The sequence below is a fragment of the Chrysochloris asiatica genome, unplaced genomic scaffold (genome assembly GCF_000296735.1).
Source record: "Chrysochloris asiatica unplaced genomic scaffold, ChrAsi1.0 scaffold00045, whole genome shotgun sequence".
Taxonomy (NCBI): Eukaryota; Metazoa; Chordata; class Mammalia; order Afrosoricida; family Chrysochloridae; genus Chrysochloris; species Chrysochloris asiatica.
In genome coordinates this window covers 17,188,974-17,216,491 of record NW_006408563.1, presented here as the reverse complement: position 1 = coordinate 17,216,491, position 27,518 = coordinate 17,188,974, and the positions used below count along the sequence as shown (strand labels likewise).

The following is a 27,518-nucleotide window of genomic DNA, read 5'->3' as shown; positions in this document are numbered from 1 at the left end:
GTGCTGCTATAAACAGTGGTGTGCATATATCTTCTGCTGCTATAAACATTGGTGTGCATATATCTTTTTCTTGTGGGTAAATACCGAGTAGAGGGATTGCTGGATCATAAGGTATTTCTATTTTCAACCTTCTGAGGAAACGCCATATTGTTTTCCAGTGTTGCTGGTTATCTTAATCTGATATGGATGACTTGGGAAAAATCTGTTCAGAATTCCCTTTCCCTACTATATCTATGTTTCTCACAAGTCATATTGCACAAACATTTCTTTTGTGTTCTGAACCAGTTATAATTGTGGTAAAAGAAAAAAGTGGTTGATTGGGTAGATCAGATTGGAGCAGAGTGAATTAGAGAACTGGGTGTGGAGGAGAAGATAGATAAACAGCAATAAATTTTTCTTTTTAAAAATAAGAAATGAAGCACAATGAATCTATCAGTTATAAGGCTTTTTTGTTACCCCCTTATTTGAATATACTTCCATTTTGGCCTGAAGTATTAAATTTCATAAACTTTGTACTAGAAAGTTTTACAAAGGTTACATTATGTTAGTTGGATTCTTTACTGCTAACAGGAGACTTTCATAATGACATTATTTTAAACAGTTCTCTATCTGTGTTTCTACCTTTAGACATTAGGAAAAAATTATTTGCAGTATATAGATAAGGAGTTCTGGTAGCGCAGTGGTTACAAATCGGGCTACGTACCTCAGGGTCAGCAGTTCGAAACTACCAGCTGTTCCGTGGGAGAAAGATGAGGCTTTCTGCTCCCATAAAGATTTACAACCTCAGAAACTCTGTACAGGGTCACTATGAGTCGAAACCGACTCCATGGCACACAATAACATAGATATTAAAGAGTACATGGTAGCCTTAACACATTCAAGTCACTGTTGCTAATATGATGAACCACTGAAGGTACTATTTATAATTTAGCCTGCGTTGGTTGGTTCTTTCTTGTTAATGGTCAAGTTATGTTATGTGATGGGCTTTTGTTTGCTTTTAAAATAGCAGTTGTTGTTGTTGTTAAGTGCCGTGGAGTCGGTTCCGACTCGTAGCGACCCTGCACAGGGTTTCCGAGGCTGTAAATCTTTACGGGAGCAGAACGCCTCATTTTTCTCCTGTGGAACCACTGGTAGTTTCGAACTGCTAACCCTGCGGTTCACAGCCTGATTCGTAACCACTACGCTACCAGAGCTCCTTAAAACATCAGTATCTATATAAAAAGCTTCCTATAAAGCGTAGTCTGGGTAAGATGTTTGTATCTTCTTTGAGTCATTTTGGGGGTCCTCGTGGTAATTATCTTTTATTTATTCTTCAACAGAACTTTTGTTTACTAGTTTGTTTATATTGTCATACTAATGTTAACTGTTCATTTGTTTCCTACAGCGTGGATTTGTGGAATCATTTCTATCACTGTCATTAGCCTACTCTCCTTGCTAGGCGTGATCTTAGTTCCCATCATTAACCAAGGATGCTTCAAATTCCTTCTCACATTCCTTGTTGCACTGGCTGTAGGAACAATGAGTGGAGATGCCCTTCTTCATCTACTGCCCCATGTAAGAAATCATTTTAATCTTAACAAAAAAATAACAAAATGTTAAGCTACATTTTTATTAGTCTTTTATTAGTGACCGTAACACACTAATCTAGTTTGTTGTGGCGCTGTGGGATAATGCGCTGAACTACAAGGTTGATTTGAACCACAAGGTCAGTGGTTCACATTCACCAGCCAATTCTTGGAAACACTGTACAGGGTCGCTATGAGTTGGAACCGACTCGATGGCACTTAACAATAAAAACACTTACAGGATGGGAGTCCTGGTGTGCTGTAGGGTAAGCACTGGACATTAACTACAAGATTGGTGGTTCATCTCCACCAGCCGCTCTTTGGAAACCCTATACCAGGTTGCTATGAGTTGGAACACTGGCACTTAACTACTACAACAATTTATAGACTGAGATTTTTTTTTTTTTTCCATTTGGCAGTATTTTTTAAATCCATTAAATTTTTAGGTTCTTAAATAGTCCCAAAAGCTGGTTAGGTCATACCAGTCTTTTAAAATGCTCATTGGATAAAATTTGCTATATTAGCAGTTCTGAAAATGAATATATACATGTGCTGCAAATATATCTGAGAATGTAGTAGTGCATATAGGGAGCAGAGTTACCACAATTTTTTAGATATAACCAAATACCTTGAAGGGTTGTGTCTTTGGACCTTCGGGCTCACCATTATAGTCTTTGGAGATACCAAGGTCAATTGGCTTGTAGTCCAAAATGACAGTATTCTAGCAAAGAAGAGTGAAGAACATCAAAGACTCAAGGACACAGTTAGTCCAAAGCACTAATGGACCACACAAACCACAGTATCCAATAACCCGAGACCAGAAGAACCAGATGGTGCTAGCTACCACAACATACCACCCTGACTAGGATCTCAACAGAAGGTCTTGGATGGAGTAGGAGAAAAATGTAGAACAAAATTCAATATCATAAAAAAGATCAGACTTACTTGCCTGATGGCAGTGTGGTGATTTTGTAGAACAAACAATGGATTGTGAAACCACAGGGTTAGTGGTTCAAACCCACCAGCTACTCTGCGGGACAAAGATGAGATTTTCCGCTGCTGCAAAGATACAGCCTCAGAAACGCTATACAGGGTTGGCATGAGTCAGAACTGTCTGGATGACACTTAACAAAAACAACTGGTCTGTGATAGAGACTAGTGATACCTTCAACACAATGGCTCTTAAGACACCCTGCAGGCCTGGAACTGAATCCACTCCCAGGGATAATCTTTCAGCCAAATATCAGGCATCTAGAAGTGAACAATAACACCTGTGAGAATATGCTTATCATAGTCAACTATATGCAACTAAAAGAGCAGCATTTACCCAAAACCAGAGTTCAGAAGGCAGGATAGAGCAGGAAATGAAACGAGTAAACACAAAATAGAAAGAGTACCTGTATGTGCAATTGATGTCATGAATTAGAATGTGTGAATTGTTGAATGGAATACCAAATTTGCTCTGCAGACTTTCTCCCAAATCACAGTAGATAGTTAAAATAAAAGAGTCAGAGATCTTGCTTTTTTCAAGTCTTGTTAGCTGTGACTTGTTGAAGAGAACACATTAAAGGAAATGAAGCCATGCCAGAGAAAGTCAATACACCTTTCATCCGTATGGCCCCTCAGGAAGTGTTTAAAAGAAATGTATGTGGAGTCTGATAATTATTAGCATGTAGCCAGTGTGCTGCAGGTATTTTTATTTTAGCAGGAATGTGCAGATACACCGATAGCCCTCTGTATCCATGAGTTCCACATCTAAGGATTCAACCAACTTTGAATCAAAAATACTCAGAAAAAAATAAAAACTGATTTAGTGGTCAAAGCAATCTCTCAAAGGCAAAGAGGGAGAGTAAAGGACTATTATATAGCGTTTGCATTGTATTTGGTATTATAAGAAATCTAGAGATGAAGAATACAGGAGGGGGTGTGTAGGTTATATGCAAACAATGCCATTTTATATAAGGAACTCAAAATCTGGGACCAATCCCTTTCTTTCTCCCCCAGATAGAAGGGTGACTACTCAGTTAACTATGTAGGCTCTAGCTCTTTTTACCTCCATGTAACTTATTTTCTTTTCTTCCCCTGGGGACTCTTTGATGATGTATATAATCATGAGCCATACTCTTAGTGCCATGCTTGTCAACTTTTTAAATCTTACCTCTTACATCCTACCATATTTGATCTAGTCTTACTGTTTTTACTTCACACGATGAAAGCAGCATGACTTTTTTCTTTCTAAACATAAAATTTCAATATTAGTTTTTTTGAAAAAATATTATCACCCTTCTTCTGTAGTTTGGAAGGTAGGGCTGCATTTATATGCTATATGTACCTCTTTTGCACTCCTGTTTGAGATCCTAGATCTAGTAGTTGAAACAATCCCTCCTCCCCTTGTCCCAAGAATTAGTTCATTAATGGATCTTAAGACCTTGAATATTAATTTTACCTTATTTCCCCCTTTCTTCCTATTTTACGGATTATCAGGAAGAATAGCAATCTCTTTAAGAAATGACCTGATGAGAACAGTTCAAGGGTAACAGTATTGAAGAGTTTACATTAACATTTACTTAAGAAAGGCTAATTTAAAATATCCTTTGTCGTTGTCATGTGCCTTAGAGTCGGTTCAGACTCATATCAACCCTGTACAGACCCTGTGCAGGGTTTTCGAAGCTGTAAATCTTAACGGGAGCTGAAAGCCTCACCTTTTTCCCGCAGAACAGCTGGTAGTTTCGAACTGCTGACCTTGCGGTTCTCAGGCTGATTCATAATCACTGCGCTACCAGAGCTCCTTTAACACTTTCATTTATCTTACCACCTTTGAGAAGTTTAGAAACGAGTTCTATTGACCACAAGCAAATGGGGAAAGAATTCAAATAAATCTTGCAAGGAAGGAAAATACAAGGGAACTTTAAAAAGCTTGTGTAAAAATGGAATTGAACGATGATGTAATTTTTTCCATTGAAATTTCTGAAGCCCCTGCATACTAAAATCTAGTTCCCTAATGTTACCTTTAGGAGCTTCTGATAATCAGCATAGTGGTTACGAGTGGGACTGCTAATTTCAGCAGTTCGAAACTACCAGCAGTTCCACAGGAGAAAGATGAGGCTTTCTGCTCCCATAAAGATTTACAGCCTCAGAAATCCTGTGCAGGGTCACTATGACTCAGAACTGACTCCACAGCACACCACCACCACCAGTGTTACTATTGGAGTCCTGGTGTGCTCTGGGTTAATTCGCCAGACTGCAAACCTTTTTGAACTACAAGGTTGGTGGTTCAAGCTCACCAGCTGCTCCTCAGAAACCCTATACAGGGTCGCTATGGGTCAGAATAGACTCGACGGCACTTAACAACAACAACAACGTTACTATTGTGAAACTTTAATGTACACAATGTTAAAATTTTGCTTTATTTCCGATACATTTATTTTTGTTAGAGCTTTAAAATATAGGAAACTACACACATATTGATGTCTATACTCTTGCTACTGATGCCACTGTATGTGCAGATAGCATCTCATCATCACTATGAATAATTTAGGAGAACAATCTTATAAAAATTTGAAGAGTGTGATTTAGTAGGAGTCATAAGTGATATTAAGTTGTGTGTTTTTAATTTTACTAAATCTTAGATGTATAAGCGTGTCATATTTATTCCAATTTACAAAGGCTCTGGCACTCTATATAATATGTATCTTAACCCTGTGGGCATTTGAGTTTTGGTGTTTATTGTAGTTACTATGGAATAGTACTTTCCAGACCACTGAGTAAAAGAAATGTAATGGAAGACTACTTACCTGTAAATGGGACAGTATTTCGGAAAGTCCTTATGACATTTTTAAGGAAAAAAAAAGATTTTTTTTGTGTGTGTGTGTCCTTCAGGAGATTATAAGCTCAAATTTTAAGAAGTATTTCAGTAACTTGTTTAAACTGTTTCCTTCTTCTTGGTAGTCTCAGGGTGGACATGATCACAGCCATCAGCACGCTCATGGACATGGGCACTCTCATGGGCATGAATCTAAGAAGTTTTTGGAAGAGTATGATGCAGTTTTGAAAGGACTTGTTGCTCTAGGAGGCATTTACTTGCTATTTATCATTGAACACTGCATTAGAATGTTTAAGCACTACAAACAGCAAAGAGTAAGTATCTTTACATCTTTATTTCACTTTCTAAAATGTAAAACTGAGAGCAAGAACCATCTTTTCCTGGCCATATACTTTTCTTAATTGTGATGTTGGTATGTATTAAATCTGTGTCTTTTTACAGTTCACCTTCACATCAGTACCAACTTTGATCTTTGTTATTTTATGCACCTGGTTGACATTTCTAATCAAGATAGAACATACTTTGAGTAGTATATTTGATTTTAGTTACTGTAATTTAATCAGGGCATCATATTTGCTTTCCTTCAGAAGGAAGGGTGTTAGAAAGATTGCGAAGCCCATTGAAGTATTGCCTGAGAAATGATAAAGGAAGTGAGAAGATTGAAAGTAGAAGAGCGTGAACATGATAGAGCGGCATTGGGTTTTTGAAGGGTTGTGTGGAAGCTTGAGTAAATAATTCTGATGCATACGTGAAGAATAGAATGTTATGGGAGGGGAGGGATGCCAAGACAAGGATACCAGGAGGGAAATAGGAGTCCCGTGAGATTACTGCAGAATAATTTACAAGAGAGGTCCTGAATTTAGAGTTTTAAACTAGGATTGTGGGATAAGGATTGAGGATGACAGGGTGATTAATAGATTTATTTAGATGAAAAAAATCAACAAGAAAACTTGATACTTGACTAGATGTAGAAAATATAAGTAATCAAGTGTTTGTTTCTCTGGGTACCTAGTTGAGAACACAATAAATACATTGTATGTCCCAAGTTCAGGAATTACTGTGAAACCTTAATTTTCTTCAACTATGTATACTTAACTAACATTAGAGCAGCAAATACTAACTCTGTACTATATACAAAACATCAGGAACTGTGTAGTTTACAAATAACTTTAAAAATATAGTCCTTACTCTTCAAGAACTAGTTCAAGTTTATGGTCTTTTGTAATTTCATTTTCTTTAATATATTGGTTTTGAATTAAAATTTACTGGCAAAGGAAAACCCTTGTTGTTGGTTTTTTGTTTGTTTGTTTGTTTGTTTTTTGCAAAGTAAATTGATGTAGAAGAATGGAATCCCCAAAACATGGGATCTTTTTTGGTAAAATTAGACATTGTGGGAGTAAAAATCTGAAACACACAAAAAATAATCTATGCGTATAAATCATTATTTACATCTTTATGGTGACTAGGACAGTAAGGATCTCTGGTAGTGTAGTGGGTTACAAGTACTTAACTGTTAACCTCAAGGTCAGCAGTTCAAATCTGCCAGTCAGGCCTCAGGAGAGAGATGAGGCTTTCTGCTCCCTTAAAGATATGGCTGTGTGCCATGGAGTTGGTTCCGACTCATAACGACCCTGTACAGGGATTCCGAGGTTGTAAATCTTTACAGGAGCAGGAAGCCTCATCTTTCTCCCACATAGCAGCTGGTAGTTTCAAACTGCTGATCTTGTGGTTCGCAGCCCGATTCGTAACCACTACGCTACTAGACCTCCTTCCTTAAAGATGTACAGTCTCGGAAATCCTATGTAGAGCAGCTGTGAGTAGGATCAACTCCCAGTAAACAATCACCACAATCCGGACAATAAATAACAATATGAAAAAAAATATGGCATTTGTTGAGGGAAACTAATTAGTGGTGCTTATATAGAATAGACAATTTGACAGCTAGTTACTGGCCCTTGGGGACATTAAGAGCAATGAATTAGCATTTAAGTAAGTGAGCACTGAGAACCAAACTTGTAAGCAAAATCTGAGTTGGTACTTACATTTCCTTCCTTAATTCTAAATCCTTTCACTGGATTTTGTACTATTATTGGCTCTTCCCTCTTCCTCTGTCCACCCCCCTTTTCCCTTATGAATGTTATTTCCTTTCTTTGTTGTGCCATCCAGTCACTTCAGACTCTTAGCAACCCTGGATAGGAATTCTGTTGAGTGGCTAGTAGGTTTGTTTGAACTGCCAACCTTACCGTTAGCATCCAGTGTTTGTGCTACAGCACTCTACTAGAACTCCTTTCTTGCTGGCTTTCCCAAGCAAAAAGGAAAAGCTGTTCTGGGAACTGGCACAGCATCACATCACGTCTATTGCATTCTGTTGGCCAAAGTCAGCTAAAATTCAAGGGCAGGGCGTAGTAGATTCTACTTTTTGATGGGTGGAGCAACATGTTCAGACACAGAGCGATGGAAATGACAGTAGCCATTAGACTGTTTACCACCCAACAACCATAACAAACTTATGTGGCAACTGTTACATGCCTTTGAGTCGATTCCAACTCACAGTGACCCTACATAGGGTTTCTGAGGAGTAGATGGTAGGATTGAACCCCTGACCTTGTGGTTAGTAATCCAGTGCTTTTCCTACTGTGTCACACCAGGACTACACAGGGCAGTTAGAAGACTGTGAAACTGAGTTCAAAGACTGTTAGCAAAACCAACAATAAGAAAATGCCATACCAGTCAGCAAACATCATCTACAAACACTGACTTGTGCTTAATACATAGTTTTAGCATTTTGGGTTATTTGCTTTCTTAAATTAACAAAGATGAGAAATATAAATGAGAAGATTTGCTAGAGGTAAATACACTGATAAAGGGAGTCCTGGCATGGCCCTGTCGGAGAAGCACTGGACTGGCAACTACAAGTTTGGTAGTTCAGACCCACCAATCACTTCTCAGAAACCTTTTTTTTTCGGGGTACTATGTTTTGGAACTGACTCAGTGTTACTTAATAACTACATTGATAAAAGAATAAAGTAGTAGAGAGCCAGACTATTAAGAGATAAGATAGAAATTATAGATAGAAACCTCAACAATTAATCACAATAATTACTGTTTGTTAGTAATTGAAGAGAGGTTAAATTATGTTCACTGTCCGATTAAGAAATGATAAGAAAACTCATACATTTCTAGGGGTTATTTACAGTGATAGTCCATTTTCATACATCATCTCATTTAATCCTTGTAAGAATCTGTCATTTTCATTTTACAAATGAGTAATCTATGTTCAGTAAACTTGACAAGTATGTCCAAGTTTCAGAAGTAAGCTGCAAGTTTGGGATTCTAACTCATTTTCCTATTATGCCACATTCAAGGAAACGTGAGCTTGTATAAAACATAGAATGACATTCAAAATAAGATTTAATTTTTGGAAGGTCCTATTTCCTTCCATTAATTATTTAATGAGAGGTATTATTTGTATTTCACAGATCTTATTTGAATGGGTATAATATAGGGCTTGCAACCTGTTTGACCTAGTTCATGGCAGATCCATTGAAATCAGAACAGACCCGAATTTTTTAATGTGATGTGCTGGAACTAGAACCCAGAACAGGACAAACTATATGTTGAAACTGGAGTGGGGACTCAGAAAGGTGTGGTCAGCCCTTTCAGGATCCTGAGGTGGGAAATTGTATTGTTGCCAGGATTGTGGAAAACAACACACATTCAAAGATGTCTGTTGTCTTAGAACTGGCCACCATTTTGCCACCATTTTTTCTAACTCTGCCAATCAAGAGATTTGGTTGCTTATACAGAGGTCATGCTGCCTTGGTTGTTTTAAGATGGGGCCTAGTTTTTAGCAGGATGTTGACTCATAAATTTTCCCAGTCTAATGACTGTTTTCAGTCAATCCACCTTTTCCAAATTCAAGTCTGTTCCAGCCTCCCTTTGTGGCCATGACTGACCCAGGAAGAACTGGTTCAAAGCCCTATTCTTAATTTTAAAGTATGTACAAGGGTGAATCAAAAACATGATCTCCACTCTGGTTGTAGAATTTATCTTAGTCTACTTTTGTTTGCAGATGCCAAATTGCTTGTTTATGCTCTTCCGTGAGTTGTTTCCGTAACCCTAGTCTGTTGTGGATTATTTCATAGGCAGAGCCATGGCTGATTTGCAATTGATTTGCCAAAAAATCCATGTCTGTTCCACAGAATCATTTCACATGCACGCTCAGTGTTGTCATCGGCTGTGGATGTGGGTGGGCATTTTAATATAACCAGAGTGCAGATAATTTTTGATTCCTCTCATAGATGAATTGAACCTTTTTAATTGAGTGTCAATCCCACCCCACCCACCCCAAGGGAAAAAGAAAATTCCATTATAATTTAGTTGGACTTCGCATTTGATTTGATCCCTTGATTATCTTGTAAAAATTTCTCACCCCTTTTCTGCATATTTTGATACCAGTTGTCACCCATGGGTGTTATTCCAGTTGGCTCATTGTGGTTAGCAATGTTATATTAATGTCAGATGTTTGTTTCAGGGAAAACAGAAATGGTTTATGAAGCAGAACATGGAAGAATCAACTATTGGAAGGAAGCTTTCAGACCATAAGTTAAATAACACACCAGATACTGACTGGCTTCAGCTCAAGCCTCTTGCCGGTAGACTACATTTATGATTAATGACAACCTTTTAAAACATAAAAATTCAAATAGTACTTGTAAATCATGCCTGTGTTGTTTGAAATTTCTTGTCTTTGTGGCTTACCTAACTAATGTTTCTAACTTGTATTGCTTTAAATATAAGGGTCTCATAGTTGTAATTTTATTTTGTTGTTGTTAATTTCAACCGTATTTATTGCTGGAACGCAGGACCAATTCTATTACAGGGTAAGAAATATTTTATGTGTATATATTATAGGGAGAAAGTGAATGAATGAAAGAAGGGTTTTAAAGAGGTGGATTAGTGTTAGTTTTATTTCTTTATAGTGTAAAATCTCTTAGGTCTTCCATATGGTGACTGATTTCATATGGAAAAAGGAAAAACAGTCTTACTTTTTGGTGTCTCTGTACTTAAAATCTCTGCCCATCCATCCATCTATCCTGTTGCCTGATGGCTGCAGTGAGGTTACCTTACCATTTTGGGGGCACTTGAGGTTTTCTGGACGTAGTTTTTTCAACTTTTCTGTTTGAACTTGTGCTCCCCCTCAGTGTAGCTATGCTTTTATGTAGAAAAGAGGCAGCCTAGACTCTTAACTGTGGGATTCTGCCTCAAAATGCAATTTGGTCTTTGTCATATAATAAGTTACTTTGCAAGATTTCTTTGGAACACTTGGTGAGAGGCCAACATCAAATTAATTTTTTTATTTATAATTTTAAAATAACTTTTTAACCACTTACATGGACTTTTGAACTTCATTTTAGCAATGATCTCTTGAGTAGCTTTATATGGGCTACAGTGAGCATTGAGGTAGGTAGAGAATTTTGCCATTGGATCATTGTATGACATTGGGCAAGTCATTTAAATGCTGTGTGCTCTGGTTTTCTGAAATGATGTGAGAAGGTTGTTGTTGTTGTCAGGTGCCATCGAGTCGGAACCGACTCATAGCGACCCCATGCACAGCAGAACGAAACAATGTCCGATCCTGGGCCAACCTCACTACCGCTGCCACACTTGAGTCTATCAATGATGCCACCTGGCTGATCCATCTCGTTGGAGGTCTTCCTCTTTTTCTCTGACCCTCCACCTTACCCAGCGTGACATCCTTCTCCAACGATTGTTTCCTCCGGACAACATGTCCAAAGTAGGAGAGACGAAGCTTAGCCATCCTGGCCTCCAAGGAGCACTCTGGCTGCACTTCTTCCAAAACAGATCTATTGGTTCTTTTGGCAGTCCATGGCACTTTCAGTATTCTCCTCCAACACCACAACTCAAAGGCATCAATTCTTCTACGGTCCTCCTTATTCACTGTCCAGCTTTCACATCCATATGAGGCTATTGAAAACACAATGGGAAGGTTAGAACGGGTAAACTCTAAGGTTCCTGCTTTCTCTGAAAAATGGGTATCATGTTAATCCTGTCAGTGCTATAGTAACTTTCTGCCCTTAGATTTTCATCAAGGGTTCCATGATGTATTCATTAAGTATCGCATTATCTTCATGATTTTTAGTGTTTCTTCTCACTTTGCCTGCTATGATGTCATTTCCCTCCCAGTTACCGAATTTGGAGCATCTTTTGGACCTTAGAGAACCCTCTTTGTTTCATGTGTGTGTATGTGTTTATTTTTATTGGACTTCAAAAAACATTGCTGTATTGGGATGATTTCTAATTAAATTATAGAAAATATATTAAGGATTTTAAAAGAAATTCACTTAAGAAATGTTCATTACACTGCTGTTCTGCTTGGGTTGTATTAGCAAATGTGCATGCATTTACTTGCTGATAAAGCATATCCTTTGCTATAAATATAGGAACTGATGACTCGGTTATTTCTGAAGATCGACTTAATGAAACTGAACTGACAGATTTAGAAGCCCAACAAGAATCCCCTCCTAAAAATTACCTTTGTGTGGAAGAGGAGAAAATCATGGACCATTCTCACAATGATGGATTACATACCATTCATGAGCATGATCTCCATGCTACTGCACATAACCACCACGAGGAGAGTAAAACTGTGCTGAGGAAACATAATCATCAGTGGCACCACAAACATTCCCATCACTCCCATGGCCCTTGTCATTCTGGATCTGATCTGAAAGAAACAGGAATAGCGAATATAGCTTGGATGGTCATAATGGGAGATGGCATTCACAACTTCAGTGATGGGTTAGCAATTGGTAAGTAGACTTAAAACTTGGGTTATGATTTGTTGTTCTTTAAGACTGTTAATTCTTCTATGTCTAAACTAATCTTATATGTAATATGTAAAACTATAATATGTAAGATTAAAGTTTGGAACATAACAACTCTGTGATCTTACATCATTCCTGTTTATTTGATATTTCCAAAGGCTACGCTAATGAATTAGATAGATTTAATTGGGGGCGTAAAGGTATAATTTCAGTGGTTTTATGGAACATATAAACAAATACCTATATTTGTTTCATTAATAACTTGAATTCTTATTCAAAACACAATGGCACCAAGGTGAAAAGATTAACATAAAGTTTATATTTTCAAAAGCACATCCCTGATTGAAAACAAATAAGTTTACTTGGTTTTGAAAAATTGATGAAAAACTCTATAATGTTAAAAATCTATTGTTCTAAGTTGAAATACATTTTATTAGAATCTTTTAATAAAATGTAAACTCTGGTAGCGTAGTGGTTACGAATCGGGCTGTTAACCTCAAGGTTGGCAGTTCGAAACTACCAGCTCTTCCGCGGGAGAAGGATGAGGTGTTCTGCTCCCGGAAAGATTTACATCCTCGGAAACGCTGTGCAGGGTTGCTATGAGTTAGAACTGACTCCACTGTACTTAACAACAACAAACTTACATTACCAGTTTTAGAGAACATTAAATATGATCAATGCATGATTTGAGACCCAGACACTATTAATTATTAGAAGCAGTCTTTACTTTGTTCCTGAGATTATATTTTTGAATCCACAGTGCCTGTCATGCTAAAGAGCACGCCTTCTGTTAGTAGTTGAATCAGGTTCATGTTTACCTCTGAGTTCATTCCCTAAGTTCATCAGGCATATAATACTTTGTACCACTTATACTTTAGCCCTAGAAAAGTTTGGGGAAAGGATTGGAGCTCTTTAAACATCTATAAATATATTATAAACATGAAATAGCGAACGAAATCATAGACGTGATGGTGATGGTGTGCCGTGGAGTTGGTTGCAACTCATAGTGACCCTGCATAGAGTTTCCAAAGCTATAAATCTTTATGGGAGTAGAAAGCCTCATTTTTCTCCCATGGAGTGGGTGGAAGTTTTGAACTGCTGACCTTGAGATTAGCATCCTGACTCGTAACCACTATGCTACAGAAAGCTACACACAAAGAGAAATTAATTCGATAGGAACGTTGAGGTTGGTTAGCTTGTTTTCCAGTAGCTCTTTGGTTGTCACACACCTGTTACACCTTGCTTTATGCTCATAAAGTGTAAAGTGTAAGATAAATAAGCCACAAATATATCATGAAGTTAATTTAGATAGATTAAAGAGACTGAATTTATAGTCATTAATAAAAATGGAAAAAAATCAGTAAAATCTACTTCGTATTTTTCTTTCTCAGGAGCAGCTTTCAGTGCTGGATTGACTGGAGGCATCAGTACTTCCATAGCTGTCTTCTGCCATGAGCTACCACATGAATTAGGTAATAGAACTTGAAAAGTTTACCACATGCTTAGACTTCTTCAGTTGATAAATGCATCCAAGTTTCAGAGATTTTTAAAATAAAAAATGACTCATGGCAAGTATAATTGGCATGATTATTGTAAGACATATCCTGATATTAAATCAAGTCATCATTGCCTTTTCTTTGGATGATTTCCATAGTCTTTGTAGCTCAGATTTCATTAGGCTCTAGTCCACCTCATATATCTATTTCCAGCTGTATCTTCTGAAACGTGGCTTTCTTATACAAACAGAACCTTTCAGTTGCTTCTTTTATACATAAAATAAAGTTGAAATTCATTTAATGGCCTTCACATCATCTGGCCTCAGCTTACCTTCCTTTCCACCCTGACTTGTAGTTTACCCTGTCACATAGTTTCTACATGTTTGATGAAACCTGCAGTGTGTATACCTACACGTCTTCCTTTGGTTATACCACCCACCTTCTTGGCTTGTCCTATTCCTCTATTTCTTGTCTATAATGTTAAGAATCATTTTCTCCAACTTTAGTGCCATCCTCAGTAGCGTAGGCCTTGGATTACCTCCTTCGTGTATAAACTTTTTTGCTTACTTTCTGTGAGTCTTCCTTTTGGTGTTTAAATATATTTCCTTTGTAGCTATCCTGTATTTTAAAGTTGGTTCTTTGTTTCAAGATACTGTATATTATTCTTTAGCTAGTTAGCATAGTTCCAGTGTGATTGCTTTTTTAAAAATCTAATGCTGGGCATCTCTGATACTACTGGAGTTTTATGAACTGAGGTCTGCTCATTTGTTCCTTCCTATGCTAGTAAGACGTTGACTTGATAGATACTTTCTTTAACCCAGTTTTCTAACAATGCAATTCATGCCTTTTTATCAAATTTCTAAATATTGCCATTTTTTAAATGTTTCACTTGTATTTAATTTCCTTAGTAATAGACTTGGTCTATAATGCACACACACAGTATACTAGGAAACCCTCTAACTGCCCTTCCTATCTGCCCACCCGCTAGTCCCATATATGAATAGTGTCACCCATTAGTATATTATAAGGCCACTTTGTGATTAATTGTGTTTTTACTGAATTGCTCTAGGATCCATAGGCACAGAATTGAAAGCAAAACATTTTAGGGAGTAAGGATGGTTCCATTCCATCCACTTACTCTTTATCTTCTGATTCTGATGGCAAACATGATGTACAAATAATGATAGCTACATGTAGAACAAATAAACTACATATATTAGTGGCTAGGTAAGCCTTTGATAGCCCTTGCAGAACTCTGGTAAAAGCTGGACTGGAGAGCTATGCTTGGGCCAGGACCCCTCTGTTACAGTCAGACTCCAAATTTCTACCTGCTTTATCTCCAAACCAGAGGTGTGATGTTACTGCCAGCATAAGAAAAGCAGTACTCCAAAGCACATTAACCTGTGTCAAAGGAAAGGGAGTGTGAAAATACATTTAATGAAAATGTGTGTTTTCCTCCTATGCCTGGTGTTAAACTGACATAGCTGCCCCATACTCTAGCTGGTTACACTACTAGGCTGTGGATCAGCTTGCCCGATGGGGGAAGAAAAGGCATAAAGAAATGACCGAACTTCCTCCCCTGAAAGGGATAGAGAGGACTCTGGCCCTTGTGTCCATCAACAAAATGGGAAGTGGTCTGTTGGTCATAAGTAGAAGTTGTGGAAGCTAGTTTTAGTCTTTAAGGTACCTCAACAGGCATTTTAATGGACTCTGGGTGTGACATTGTAGGATCAGCACTGGACTTTGAACCACAGGGTTTGCAGTTCAAATCCACCAGCTGCTACTTAGAAACCCTATACAGGGTCATTATGAGTCAGCTGACTCAACAGCATAAATTTTTATAAAGGTACTATTTGTAATAACATTAAGTTTGAAATATTTAGGTAAAATCTAATAAAATAGGTATAGAATCTGTATGCTGAAAATGGCAGATCACCAAAAAATCAGTTAAATTTCATGGACTAGCATGTACAGTATTATTAAGATGTCATTTACCCCTATGTGTTGCTGTTGTTGTGTGCCAAGTTAATTCTGGTTCAGTGACCCAGTTTGGGGTTTCTGAGAGCAGCTGGTGAGTTTGAACTGTCGACATGAGGTTACTAGACCAGTACATATCCTAAAGAACCATCGCCTAGGCTATAATTGTTGTTATGTGCCATTAAGTTGGTTCCGACTTAGGGTAACATTATATAAGGTTTCTAAGGAGTGGTTGATGGGTTTGAACTGTTGACCTTCTGGTTAGCAGCCTAGTACTTACCCTAGAGTGCCACACCAGGACTCCAGTAGGAATATATAAGTCAAAATTTCCCTTTCTTAGAAACCTTTAATATGTGGATCTTCTTTGAAATCCAAGCTTTGTATGTGTTAAGATTTAATTTAATAAGTAAAAATTAAATTTGTTATTAAAGATCTCACTCTTAATTTGTATTTTATTAGTTTTCTTCATTTAGAATTGTGTGATTTTAAAACTGTTTCATATATTTTCATTGCAGGTGATTTTGCAGTTCTTCTTAAAGCAGGTATGACTGTAAAACAAGCAATTGTATACAACCTGCTCTCTGCCATGATGGCTTATGTAGGCATGCTGATAGGCACAGCTGTTGGGCAGTATGCCAACAACATCACACTTTGGATCTTTGCAGTCACAGCAGGCATGTTCCTCTACGTAGCCTTGGTGGATATGGTAAGATAGTTTGTATTTTGGGTTTGGATTAAACTTGCAAATAGAATATAACTTCCAAAAATGGAAGCTATCTTTGGAATCCATGCTATATTGAACATTTTATAAACCATTTTAAGGTAAATAATATCCTAAATTATGTACCAAGAAAAGACATTGAAAAGGGAAGAATTTCTTCTCAGCAACAGTTGAAATGCTGAAATTTCTAATCAAGTAATGTTGACATTCACAGCCATCATCAGTAGGATTTAGTAATAACACTTACAGGATTATACTGCTTTGGGGATTTTGTAATGTTGGTTTGGAAGTGTTTGTTGTTAACAAAATAATTCTTAGAACTTGCTTTATGGCCAAGCAATGAGTGTTAACATCCGTAGATATGCTAGTCTTATGTAGCATATACTATATTCTAAGGGATTTATGTAATTTCCTTTGTATCTAACTTTAGCTACATATTAATAAATCTAAGAACTAATTGTTGTTGCTAAGTGCCATTAAGTCTCTTCTGACCCATAGTGACCCTGTATAGGATTTCTGAGGAGTGGCTAGTGGGTTTGAACTGCTGACCTTGTGGTGTGCAGTCCAGTGCTTATTGTATACAATCTCTGTACTCCACATATATAACTATTGTGAAGAGCCATTGAGTCAGTTCCAACTCATAACAACTCTGTATAGAGTTTCTGAGAAGTAGCTGGTGGGTTTGAACTGTTAACTTTGCAGTTATCAGTCCAGGGCTTATCCTGCAGCACCATACCAGGACTCCACATACGTAACTGCTGGTAGTGGTGATATGCCATGGAGACGGTTCTGACTCATAGGGACCCTGTATAGGGTTTCCAAGGCAACTCAAAGGCACTTAACAACAGCAACAAATCTTTACAGGAGCAGAAAGCTTCATCCTTCTCCTGTGGAGCAGCTGGTATGTTTGAATTGCCTATCTTGCGGTTAGTAGCCCACCTATGAGCCACTGTGCTACCACAGCTCCTTACATATGTAACTTTTGTTGTTAAGTGCCATTGAGTCGGTTTCAACTCAGCAACCTTGTAGATGGGTTCCAAGGAGCAGCTGGTGAGTTAGAACCACTGACCTTGTAGTTCAGTCTGACCTTGCGGTCCAGTGCTTATCCTACAGTGCCACAGAACTAGTTAACTACCTTAATTTTAATTTTAGTTTAATATCCTAAATATATTAAACTATGTACTCTTAGAACTTCTAGAAATTTGGTTAGTTTCTGTTTTCAAATAGGTATTTTGAAGTTCACTTTCCTTGTAGGAGCTTATCAGATAGTCTCATTTTTATTTTATAACCTAAAGCTTTATTCATGAAAGTAATGCCAGTTCATTATAAAATGTTTAGAAAATATAAGCAAAAAAAGGAAAATAAAAATTTTCTTATATTCTGTTGTCTAGGGGTAGCCCCTCTTTCTTCTTAGATCTCCAATACCTAAATTTCTCTCCTCATGCTCTGCTGGTAACCTTGTTGTTGTTGTTGTTGTTAAGTGCCATCGAGTCGGGTCCGACCCATAGTGACCCTGTACAGGGTTTCCGAGGGTGTAAATCTTTATGGGAGTAGAAAGCCTCATCTTTCTCCCGCGGAGCGGCTGGTAGTTTCGAACCGCTGACCTTAAGGTTCGCAGCCCGATTCGTAACCATTACGCTACCAGAGCTCCTTCCTGTTTAATGGAGTTACTGAAGCTACCAGGACACTCACAAGTTCCCAGCACTTGTACTCACCTCTTTATCTATACTGTATAGAAAGTATATCTATACTATATATATATAGCCAGACCCTTAGCTATATAACTTGTTACAACTCCTCATTTCTGAAACTGCAATGTAAAAGTACCCATAGAGAGTGTGTAAATGAATAAATAAGTAGGCTGGCTGGATTCAGCAGTTCGTTACCCTTGCTGTAGGTCATTCATCGATTTGATAAAATAGTGAAAAGTTTGGACAGGATTAATGGCCTCATAGATGTATAATAAGCCATTTCACACCACTTCCCATAGACTTAAACAGAGTAGATGATCTGCATGTAGTTGTTGTCAGGTGCTTGTCAAGTCAGTTGCAGCCCTTCACCATCCTCACAATTGTTGTTTGAGCTCCAGGATTCAGCCACTGTGTCAGTCCATCTCATTGAGGGCCTTCCTCTGTTTGCTCAGCCTCTACCAACCATAACGTTCTTCTCCATGGAGTGGTTCTTAAAATTTTAACCCTCGGGAGATTGCTGAATATACTGCAGCACAATCAGAACATACTTGCTGGATTCATTGTACTCCTTTAATACCTTAATAATGGTGTTTCTTCCTTAAAATCATTATAGACTTAACACTGTATTTCTCCTTTCTAAACCCAAAAGCACTAAGATACTGTTTGGAGTAAAATTTACTTTTATTAAGATAGGAGAGTAGTGAATCAATGTCATTTTTGTAGGTAATAATTTTTGCAGAAATGTGAAAGTGACAATGCTTGCACAATTTTGATTAGTTTTGAGTGGAAAGAATTTCTGCTTATAATAATACAAATGCATTTCATCATCTGTACATCTTTAGGTAATGATTTAATTTGATTCTGTGAATTACTCCTAATGTAATAATACCTAGCAGTGCGTATGTTTTAGGAGTTAAACTCTCATTAAATCTTTCAAAGCACCATACCTAAAAGAATAGAAAGACTTCAAATAATTTGAACGTTATCAATCAATATTAATAATATGACTTGATGCTAATTACTTAGGATAGCTTTGATATGTGTTTTCTATCTTGAAAGATGGTTGAGGGGCATAGAGATGCCAGTTTGGAAATGTCTCTAAATACCTATCTTTGCTGCCATATGCAGCTGGAAATGAAAATTCTAAGTGGAAAAGAGTAAATTAATAATCCAACTTTGAATTGGGTATCCCCAAAAGGAATCTTACTTACTCATTAAGCTTAATGTGTATGGTAAATGTGGGAATTATGGTGATCTCTTCTAAGAGTTTTACTGACAGTAGTAAGTTGTGTTATACTTTAGCATAGAGTAAAATGTCAGAATTAATTAGGCCAGTGAAATTTAACTGATTAAAAAGTGACTAATATATTTTGTATGCTTTCTGAGAGGCAAGAAAGGAACAAATTCAGTATTTACTTCATACATGGCCAAGTATGAAATTTCTTTCTCAGTACTTGACTAAAATGCCTTATGGTTAGCATTGTGATCAATGAAATCTTTGTAGTTACATTTTAGTCATTAGTTTTCTTAAGTAGAAAAATGTGTGGTTTTTTTTTTTTTCAATCAGACTGAAGCATTACGAAATTCCTTGTTAAGATCTGTTTCTCTTTTCAGCTTCCAGAAATGTTACATGGTGATGGTGACAATGAAGAACATGGCTTTTGTCCAGTGGGGCAGTTCATTCTTCAGAATTTAGGATTGCTGTTCGGGTTTGCCATCATGCTAGTGATTGCCCTCTATGAAGACAAAATTGTTTTTGACATCCAATTTTGACCATTCCCAGTCGTCATTGTCAATTACGAGAATGTTGCCATGCAGCTTTGCATCTGTTCCCTGTACTATGTGCACATCGCTCAAAGAAAAGTCAGTGGTTTGCACTACGTACAACTTTCATAGATTTGAGCTTAACCACAAAAGACTGGTGCTCAGTACTGTTTTCCCTGAGTAAAGGGGTCTCTTAAAAACATAAAGCTTATGATAAAGAATGGAGAAAATGGAACTCTGAACCAATGTTGATGTAGGTTTGATTAAGACTTTTTTTAAAAAAATAATCATATAATAAAACACTAAAGTAGTCTCTTTATTAGTAGAAACTTCTGTGGCTATGCAGAAATAGAAATTGAACCAAAAAAAATCATTTAAACTTAAAATATTTTAAATGGACTTTGGGCAGACTTTGTGCTTAAAAATGAATTGTAGTGCCCTTTAATTCCGCTACATATATACATATATGGTAATAGGGATCAACTTGACACAAGTTTGAAACCGCATAAAGTAGACTGTAGCAATTAGAGAAAAGCTCAGGCTGCATTAGAGTATGGATTTAGCGTTTGGAAAAGTCCTTATTCTTGAATCTAGAATTACTATTTTTGTATATATTTGCATAGTGTTTAAACTTGCAGCCTAAACTACTGAAAATTGTGATTGTATGTTTGTGTGAACTTCGGTTTAATGAAAGATTCATGATGGTTCTTTGTATTAATATTATACTTGGTGTTTGGGAATCTTTTTTTAACTTTAATTTTGTTTTGTTTTGTTGGTTTTTTTTTAAGGGCAATGGGGCATGTGGTAAAATGTTTTTCCTTAAAATTGTATAACCCCTTAGAATATATCCTAAAAATGATGAACCCAAACAAGGTCTAAGTATTCAATTTCCCTACTTGAACAGAGTTAAATGACTAGGAAATTTCAATTCTGAATGTGCACATTGCTTTACCAGTTTGGCATTGGAACCAAGAGCGCATGTGGCTGGCAGTAGATTGTAAAGTAGAAAATCCAACTTTCCCATGTCAGTAATCAGTACATGAAGTGGCAAATACAACAGTTACTAGAATAACTTCCATTGATACCGTGATTGTCATGGTACCAAGTGACTTGAATATACATTTAAATAACAAAGTTAAGATCACTTGACCATTCTGTGCCATGATAAGCTGTTGGTGTCTGGTAGGGTTTACTGTCTCTTTTAAGCAATGTGTGTTCCTAACATAATTGTGAATGATTTGTGAGAAGTGCAAGCCATGTTTATCCTGAATTTTGACCTAATAACTTGTAGTACTAGTCAAATGCATGTACCTTTTTGTTTACACATTGTGCCATATGATCTTCATTTATGCCAGGTAAACTGTATTTGAACTGTGCAGCCGGTTTTGTTTTAATCTGTTTGGCAACCAATGTAGCTGCTTTGAAAAATTGTATTCAAACCTAAGAGCCAAACTTCTTCCATTCCATTGAAAATGTTTTTATTTAGTCCTCCTCCTTTTCCCTAATTCCTTCTTTCTTAACCCCATGAACTTTAAAACAAAAAACCAAAACTCTCAGAGCAGCACGTGCATTGAGGTATTGAGAGGTTATTGCAGTGTTTCTTTCTTCTTTAGGCTGTAAGCAGGGGGATTTAGGTGGTGGTGTTTCCTTAATTTATGCTTAATATTTGAAACTATTCTTTCTGACTTTTTCCATGAACGCCTTATAACAAGTGGGATTTTATACAGACATTATTTTCATCATTGGGCATTGAATTAGGACAGTCCTCATCTCATTGCTTGGCACTTCACAAGCAACCTACCTAAAAGGTGCTGATATTTTATTTAGTACTGCCAACTTCAAGTGAGTCAGATGTCTTGCGTCCTGAACCAGATATATTTATAGTTCATTTTGGGGAGTTTTTACACCCAAGGAGTCTGCATTCCAGCATTAAATTAGCATCATTAAAAAAAATAAAAACAAAAAAACAACTTTTTATGCAAAGCAACAGCTGGAATATACTCCCAGTCTTAAAATAAATGCCTGACTTAAAGCAAATGGATTATATTGAAGTATATAAAGTTTTCTATTTTCTCAAAAACGGTATTATCTTTATTTGCTAGAATTTTTTAAACCTTTTAAGAGGGCTGTAACAGTTGCTGCTAGTATTTTTTTAGAGTTTCACCAGTATTTCATTTTCACATCATTCTAATGTATAGTTTCTAGTCTTACTAGACAATCTGAATTCCACTACATTTCTGTTTGGCTCCAACATTCCATTTAGCTTGACCAGTCTAATTTAACATGTCTGTTGGAGGTCATTAATGTTACTTGTACAATGCTGTCACTGTGTGACATCCATATGAATTTTGGTGTATATCACATTGCATACAATCAGCTGTGATTATGCTTAGAAATACTGTAGTAACTAGATACAGTGTGAATTGTTCCATTACAGTAAGTCAGTGGCTTCTGTGTGATTATGGTCCTGCAAGATGATACTTGCTAATATAGCTAAACTTTTTTTGTTGTAACTGAATTTTTTTTTTTTTAAATTTATAAAGCTGGAAATGATCAAATGCTGGGGTTTGTTTGTTTTGTTTTTTTCATTGTCGACAGTGGTGTGCCATTTTATGTATGTTCCCTATGTTCCTATTGCTTATGGAACTCCTAAAATAAAGTTATTCAAAAAGAAAATATATCGGTGTGTTTTCATTAGCCTTTATTTCAGAACATTTACTTATACTGAAGTATGAATTATTTAAAATTTAGGCTACTTTTGCACATAAATACATTCATAATTGAGTATAATTCACGTTGAATTATAGTTTAAAAAGTAAAACATACTTTTCTATTCAGCCCTCTGAGAAGAAATAGGAACAGGGAAATGACAACTGGTTATGAATTCAGTTGACATAACAGTGCTACCCCCCGTCCGATCCAGTGCTCCTTGGGTTGGTCACTGGGAAGCGCCATGGCGATCACAAAGTTGGTAGAATGGCCAGTGGTGGACAATGTTCCTCTCCGCTCACTTGTCTTGTACAGGGGAGCAACATAACTTGGTCTTTCTGGTATATCTAATCTCTTACAGGGCTTTAGCCACATCTGGAAGAAAATGGATGAAATCTCTGAAACCAGGGTTGTTGTGTTTAGCACATACTCAAGCCTAATATATAGTCAAAGTAAGGTCTGGTAAATTGTCTATAATTTCTGTGGCCCCAAGTTTTTATCTTCAAGCAGTGTGCCATTGCTCAAATCCTTTTCTTAAGACTCAGAACTACCTTCAGAACTGGTTTGGAAACTAAATAAGAACAAATAGGTCTATGACATTCTCACCTACTCTATCAGAAAGCTGATGACCTCTTCAGCCATACTTAATGTGGAGATGACTTTTGGCACTTAAAACAACAACAAAATCATAGACTTTCAAAGAAAAGACAACTCACTATTGTTACTAAAAAGCATACGCCTTTATAAATTGGTGGCCAGTCATCTTAAAAACTCTGAAGTATGACTAACTAGAATTCACTCCTCCCTCTCCCCACCCCTATTTTAGATAACCATTTTAAAGGAAATACTCATGTTAAGGTATTTGTTTAAAATCACATTCCTTTCTAATAACCATAAGCCCATTTTTTTTATTCATTAAACAAGATACTAGAATGTTAAAGAGTACAAATCTTTAATGAACCTCACCTAATCTCAAGGATGAGTGGATTGTGAGAGAAATTAATCTCTGAGTATGGGTAAAGAAGAAACCTATAATCATAAATGTGAAGTAGAATGCTTTGTGTTAAAATGTAATGGTATTTATTTTTATGTGGTAATAACAGAAGCAGTCCTTGAGATGACGTGGTTTGCCAGCCACCTTTTAAATTGCTCAGGTCAAAACACAAACAAGGAGCCAATAAAAACGGAGGTCTGTATTTCTCCACATCATTGTATAATGCAATCTGTGTCTTTGAGAGATCCATAAAACAGTTTTAAAGATACAGCTATGATGTAAGGACTCATATCACTTGAAAATTGGGTGGTCTTCATTTTAACAAAGAATGGATTTTCCTAATTTTTTTTTTTTTACTAGTGGACTTCCTTCTTCAGGAGAATCATTACTCATTTGTAAACAAATGCTGCAACACGACAAGGACTTGTGTGACTGAATAATTGATCATTCCCTAAGCCCTGAATTTGCACATTTTTGCTTATGATTTTCACTTTAGGTCTCACATTTGAGCCTTTTGCTAGCCCACGATATCTTAGTATTTCTGGTACATTCTCCCAACTTGCAGTTGGGCCTTCACTCTCCCCATTGTAGCTGCTCAGAAGCAGAGTTGTGCCTGCCTTTGAGCTGCTTCCTGGGCCACCTAAACAATTTATGTAATTCCCATAACCTATACAAATGTGAGTCATACAGTACTGCTACTAGGGTTCCAATTCATGCATGAACAGGCTTATTCTAAAGAAAATGTGTTTAAACTTGTTTCTGCGGTCATTTGATGGCTGCAGACAAGTACTCTAAATCTCATTAGAGAGCCTTCAAAAATCAGGTCATATCAAAATGGCTTCTGGGGGGGATCAGCTCAGAAGGCTATGTTGTTAAGTGTAGCCGTGTGGATTCCAACTCATAGTGACCCTGTATAGGGTTTCTGAGGAGCAGCTAGTGAGTTTGAACCACCCACCTTATAATTCAAACCAACCTTGTGGTCGAGTGCTTATCCAACAGTGCCACACTGCCAACTCCTTGTGTGGTTCCAAAAGGGTTATCTTGATTGGTGTTAAGTGCCATCAAGTTGGTTCTGACTCATAGCGACCCTGTTTAGGCTTTCAGAGGAACAGCTGGTGGGTTTGAACTGCTGATCTGGTGGTTAGCAGTCCAGTGCTTTTCCTACAGCTGCACACCAAGTAATCTTGGTAGATTTTCTCAAAGCACAACCACAAGGCCTTAGGACGTTTTAGTGAAAACTAAAACTTTTGCGTTGGCAAGCAAAAGGCCAGGAAAGTTATGCCGTGATTTATTTATTTATTTATTTCTATTATGAAAATGTATTTGAGCATGCTTAGAGGGCAGCAAGGGCTGTCCTAAGAGTTTTGTTAGGAAGCCTTACCCCATCCACCCTACAGCCCTGATCTTGCTTGTTCAGACTGATTTTTATTTCCCAAACTCAAAAGAACACTGAAAAGGAACATGATTGAGGTCATTTTGACCGCATGTAAATAGAAGAGGGCAGAATTATGTGAAGGGTTAGAGATGGAAATAGTCATTAAAAGAACATAGACCTAGATGGAGGAAGACGACCCATTTTAATATTTTTATTGAACAAATGATTCTATGATTTTTTGTAGCAATACATTTTTGACTTTGTCACATCATCTCAGACCCACCTTCATATTAAGTGAAACTGTATAGTCATCTTCTCATAAGGCAGTGTCAGGTGAAACACTAATATTTATCCAACCTAATCTGCCTATGCTGAAGATGGAAGCATGATGGCACCATATGATAAATACTAGACTGTAAACCACGAGGTCCATGGTTCGAGCCCACACTCCACTCCGCAGGAGAAAGGAGAGGCTTTCTGCTCCCTCGAAGATTTAAAGCCTCAGAAACCCTATACAGGATCATTGTGTTGAACTGACTTGATGGCACTTAACAATGCTGAAAATACGTGCCTGGAAAAAGTAGCTTTTTTAGCATATGACTTCCATGTAGGAATCTTTCAGTCTTCAAGTTTTATTACCTTTTTAGGTCAATACGTGTGTGTGTGTGTGTGTACACATATATATGAAAATATATTGAACATGTATGTACTTGTGTAGCTTCCGTCATCCCCACTGAAGATTAGAAAATACTAACCACAGGTACTGTATCATAAAGAATTTTGGGATGAGATTCTGCAAGTTTCTTGATCTTTCTATTCCAGGAAGCTCCATCCAGAAACAATCCATAAATGAAAACACCTAGTTGTAAGAGACATGGGTTAATACAGCATTTTCAACAAGCATATTGATTGAGATACTCTGAATCTAAAATTCCTACATGGGAATACTACGCAGATAAGAGGTTAGCAGATTTAAGACTTGCTCTGGTAGCGTAGTGGTTACGAATCCGGCTGTGAACCACAAGGTCAGAAGTTCGAAACTACCAGCTGTTCCTCAGGAGAAAGATGAGGCATTCTGCACCCATAAAGATTTACAGCCTCGGAAACCCTGTACAGGGTCACTGAGTCAGAACCGACTGCACGGCACATAACCACCACCACCTACAACAAAAGCAATTGTTCTGAGTGCTTTGTTTTAAGGGCTGGCCATGTTTCAAGAACATCTTTACTTTGCCTAGTGAGTGACATCATGCAATTGCAAAATTAGGGGTTGCTTCTAAGTCTAAATGGAAGACAAAGACAAGAAATTCTAAATTAGGCTGTGGGCACTCCTCGATTTGAGCACTATATCAGATTTGCCAGTGAATATAAAATGTTGTCAAAGGCCATGAAAGCTGTAAGAAAAAGAATTAAAAGGATCCCAGTGGCCACCAGGCTGCATATGCACACCATACTGTTCTGCACATCTTTAATGTAGTGAGAAATAAAATCTTCCTCTTTAAAATTGCTCGTCATTGACAAGAGCTCATCTTAGTCTGTATGATGGGAGGACACAGGGATGAAGTCTCTCTAGAAAACAGTGTCACACAGTAACATCTGAAGATGAACATGGATTAGGGAATTAATGAAATGCAGATAGCTTTCTGTGGTGCTGCATTTGTGTAAATATTGGTATCTACATGAAAATAAGAAAATTGTAATCAATATGAAAAAGCATTGGAAGAAGTGCGGCCAGAGTGCTCCTTGGAGGCCAAGATGGCCAAACTTTGTCTCTCATACTTCAGACATATAGTCAGGAGGGACCAGTCACTGGAAAAGGATCTCATGTTTTGTAGGGTGGAGGGTCAGAGAAAAAAAGGAAGACACACAACGAGATGGATTGACCAAGTGGCAGCATCAACGGGCTCAAGCGTGGCAACAGTAGTGAGGTTGGCCTGCGATCGGGCAGTGTTTCATTCTGCTGTGCATAGGGTCGCTATGAATCGGTACCGACTCAATGGCACCTAACAACAAAAACAACACATGAAAATATTCACTAGAGCTGTTGCATATATGTGAATGGAAGTAATAATGACATGTAGAAAGACAGGTTTTAGATCCTAATCTGTGCAATTGAGAAATTTATCTAATCTGAGGACCTGTTAGAGATTTGTAACACAAGAATGCTTGCTTTGTCTATTTTGTAGAGTTGTTGGGGTCCAATCAGTGAGTATAAAGCAGTGCATCATGTATCATGTTAATATCTGCTGGAGCAATGATGTCCAGCAAGACTTCCTGCCGTGGTGGAAATGCTTTACATTTGCACTGCCTGACATAGTTTACGTGTGTCCACTGAGCACTTCAAATGTGCCTATGATGACTGTTGTTGTTGTTGTTAGGTGCCATCAAGTTGGTACCGACTCATAGTGACCTTATGCACAGCAGAACGAAACACTGCCCGGTCCTGGGCCAGCCTCACTTCTGTTGCCACTCTTGAGTCCACTGATGCTGCCACTTAGCCAATCCATCTCGTTGGGGTCTTCCTCTTTTTCTCTGACCCTCCACCTTACCAAACA

The 27,518-nt window shown here is 37.4% G+C and overlaps 2 protein-coding genes across 2 annotated transcripts in view; one reads left to right on the top strand and one right to left on the bottom strand.

The window, feature by feature from the left end:
• The window catches only part of SLC39A10 (solute carrier family 39 (zinc transporter), member 10), a 39,138-nt gene extending 19,244 nt beyond the window's left edge, over positions 1-19,894 (top strand). Inside the window, exons 3-9 of the mRNA XM_006862049.1 lie at positions 1,385-1,554; positions 5,514-5,702; positions 9,923-10,043; positions 11,853-12,221; positions 13,628-13,708; positions 16,225-16,415; positions 19,736-19,894. Coding sequence (XP_006862111.1) covers positions 1,385-1,554; positions 5,514-5,702; positions 9,923-10,043; positions 11,853-12,221; positions 13,628-13,708; positions 16,225-16,415; positions 19,736-19,894 — 1,280 coding nt within the window. The remainder of the gene's footprint in view (positions 1-1,384; positions 1,555-5,513; positions 5,703-9,922; positions 10,044-11,852; positions 12,222-13,627; positions 13,709-16,224; positions 16,416-19,735) is intronic.
• A 2,682-nt stretch (positions 19,895-22,576) lies between these two features.
• The window catches only part of DNAH7 (dynein, axonemal, heavy chain 7), a 324,797-nt gene continuing 319,855 nt past the window's right edge, over positions 22,577-27,518 (bottom strand). The window contains exons 64-65 of the mRNA XM_006862048.1: positions 25,719-25,822; positions 22,577-22,969 (exon numbers count right to left, since the gene is read on the bottom strand). Coding sequence (XP_006862110.1) covers positions 22,763-22,969; positions 25,719-25,822 — 311 coding nt within the window. The 3' untranslated portion in view covers positions 22,577-22,762. The remainder of the gene's footprint in view (positions 22,970-25,718; positions 25,823-27,518) is intronic.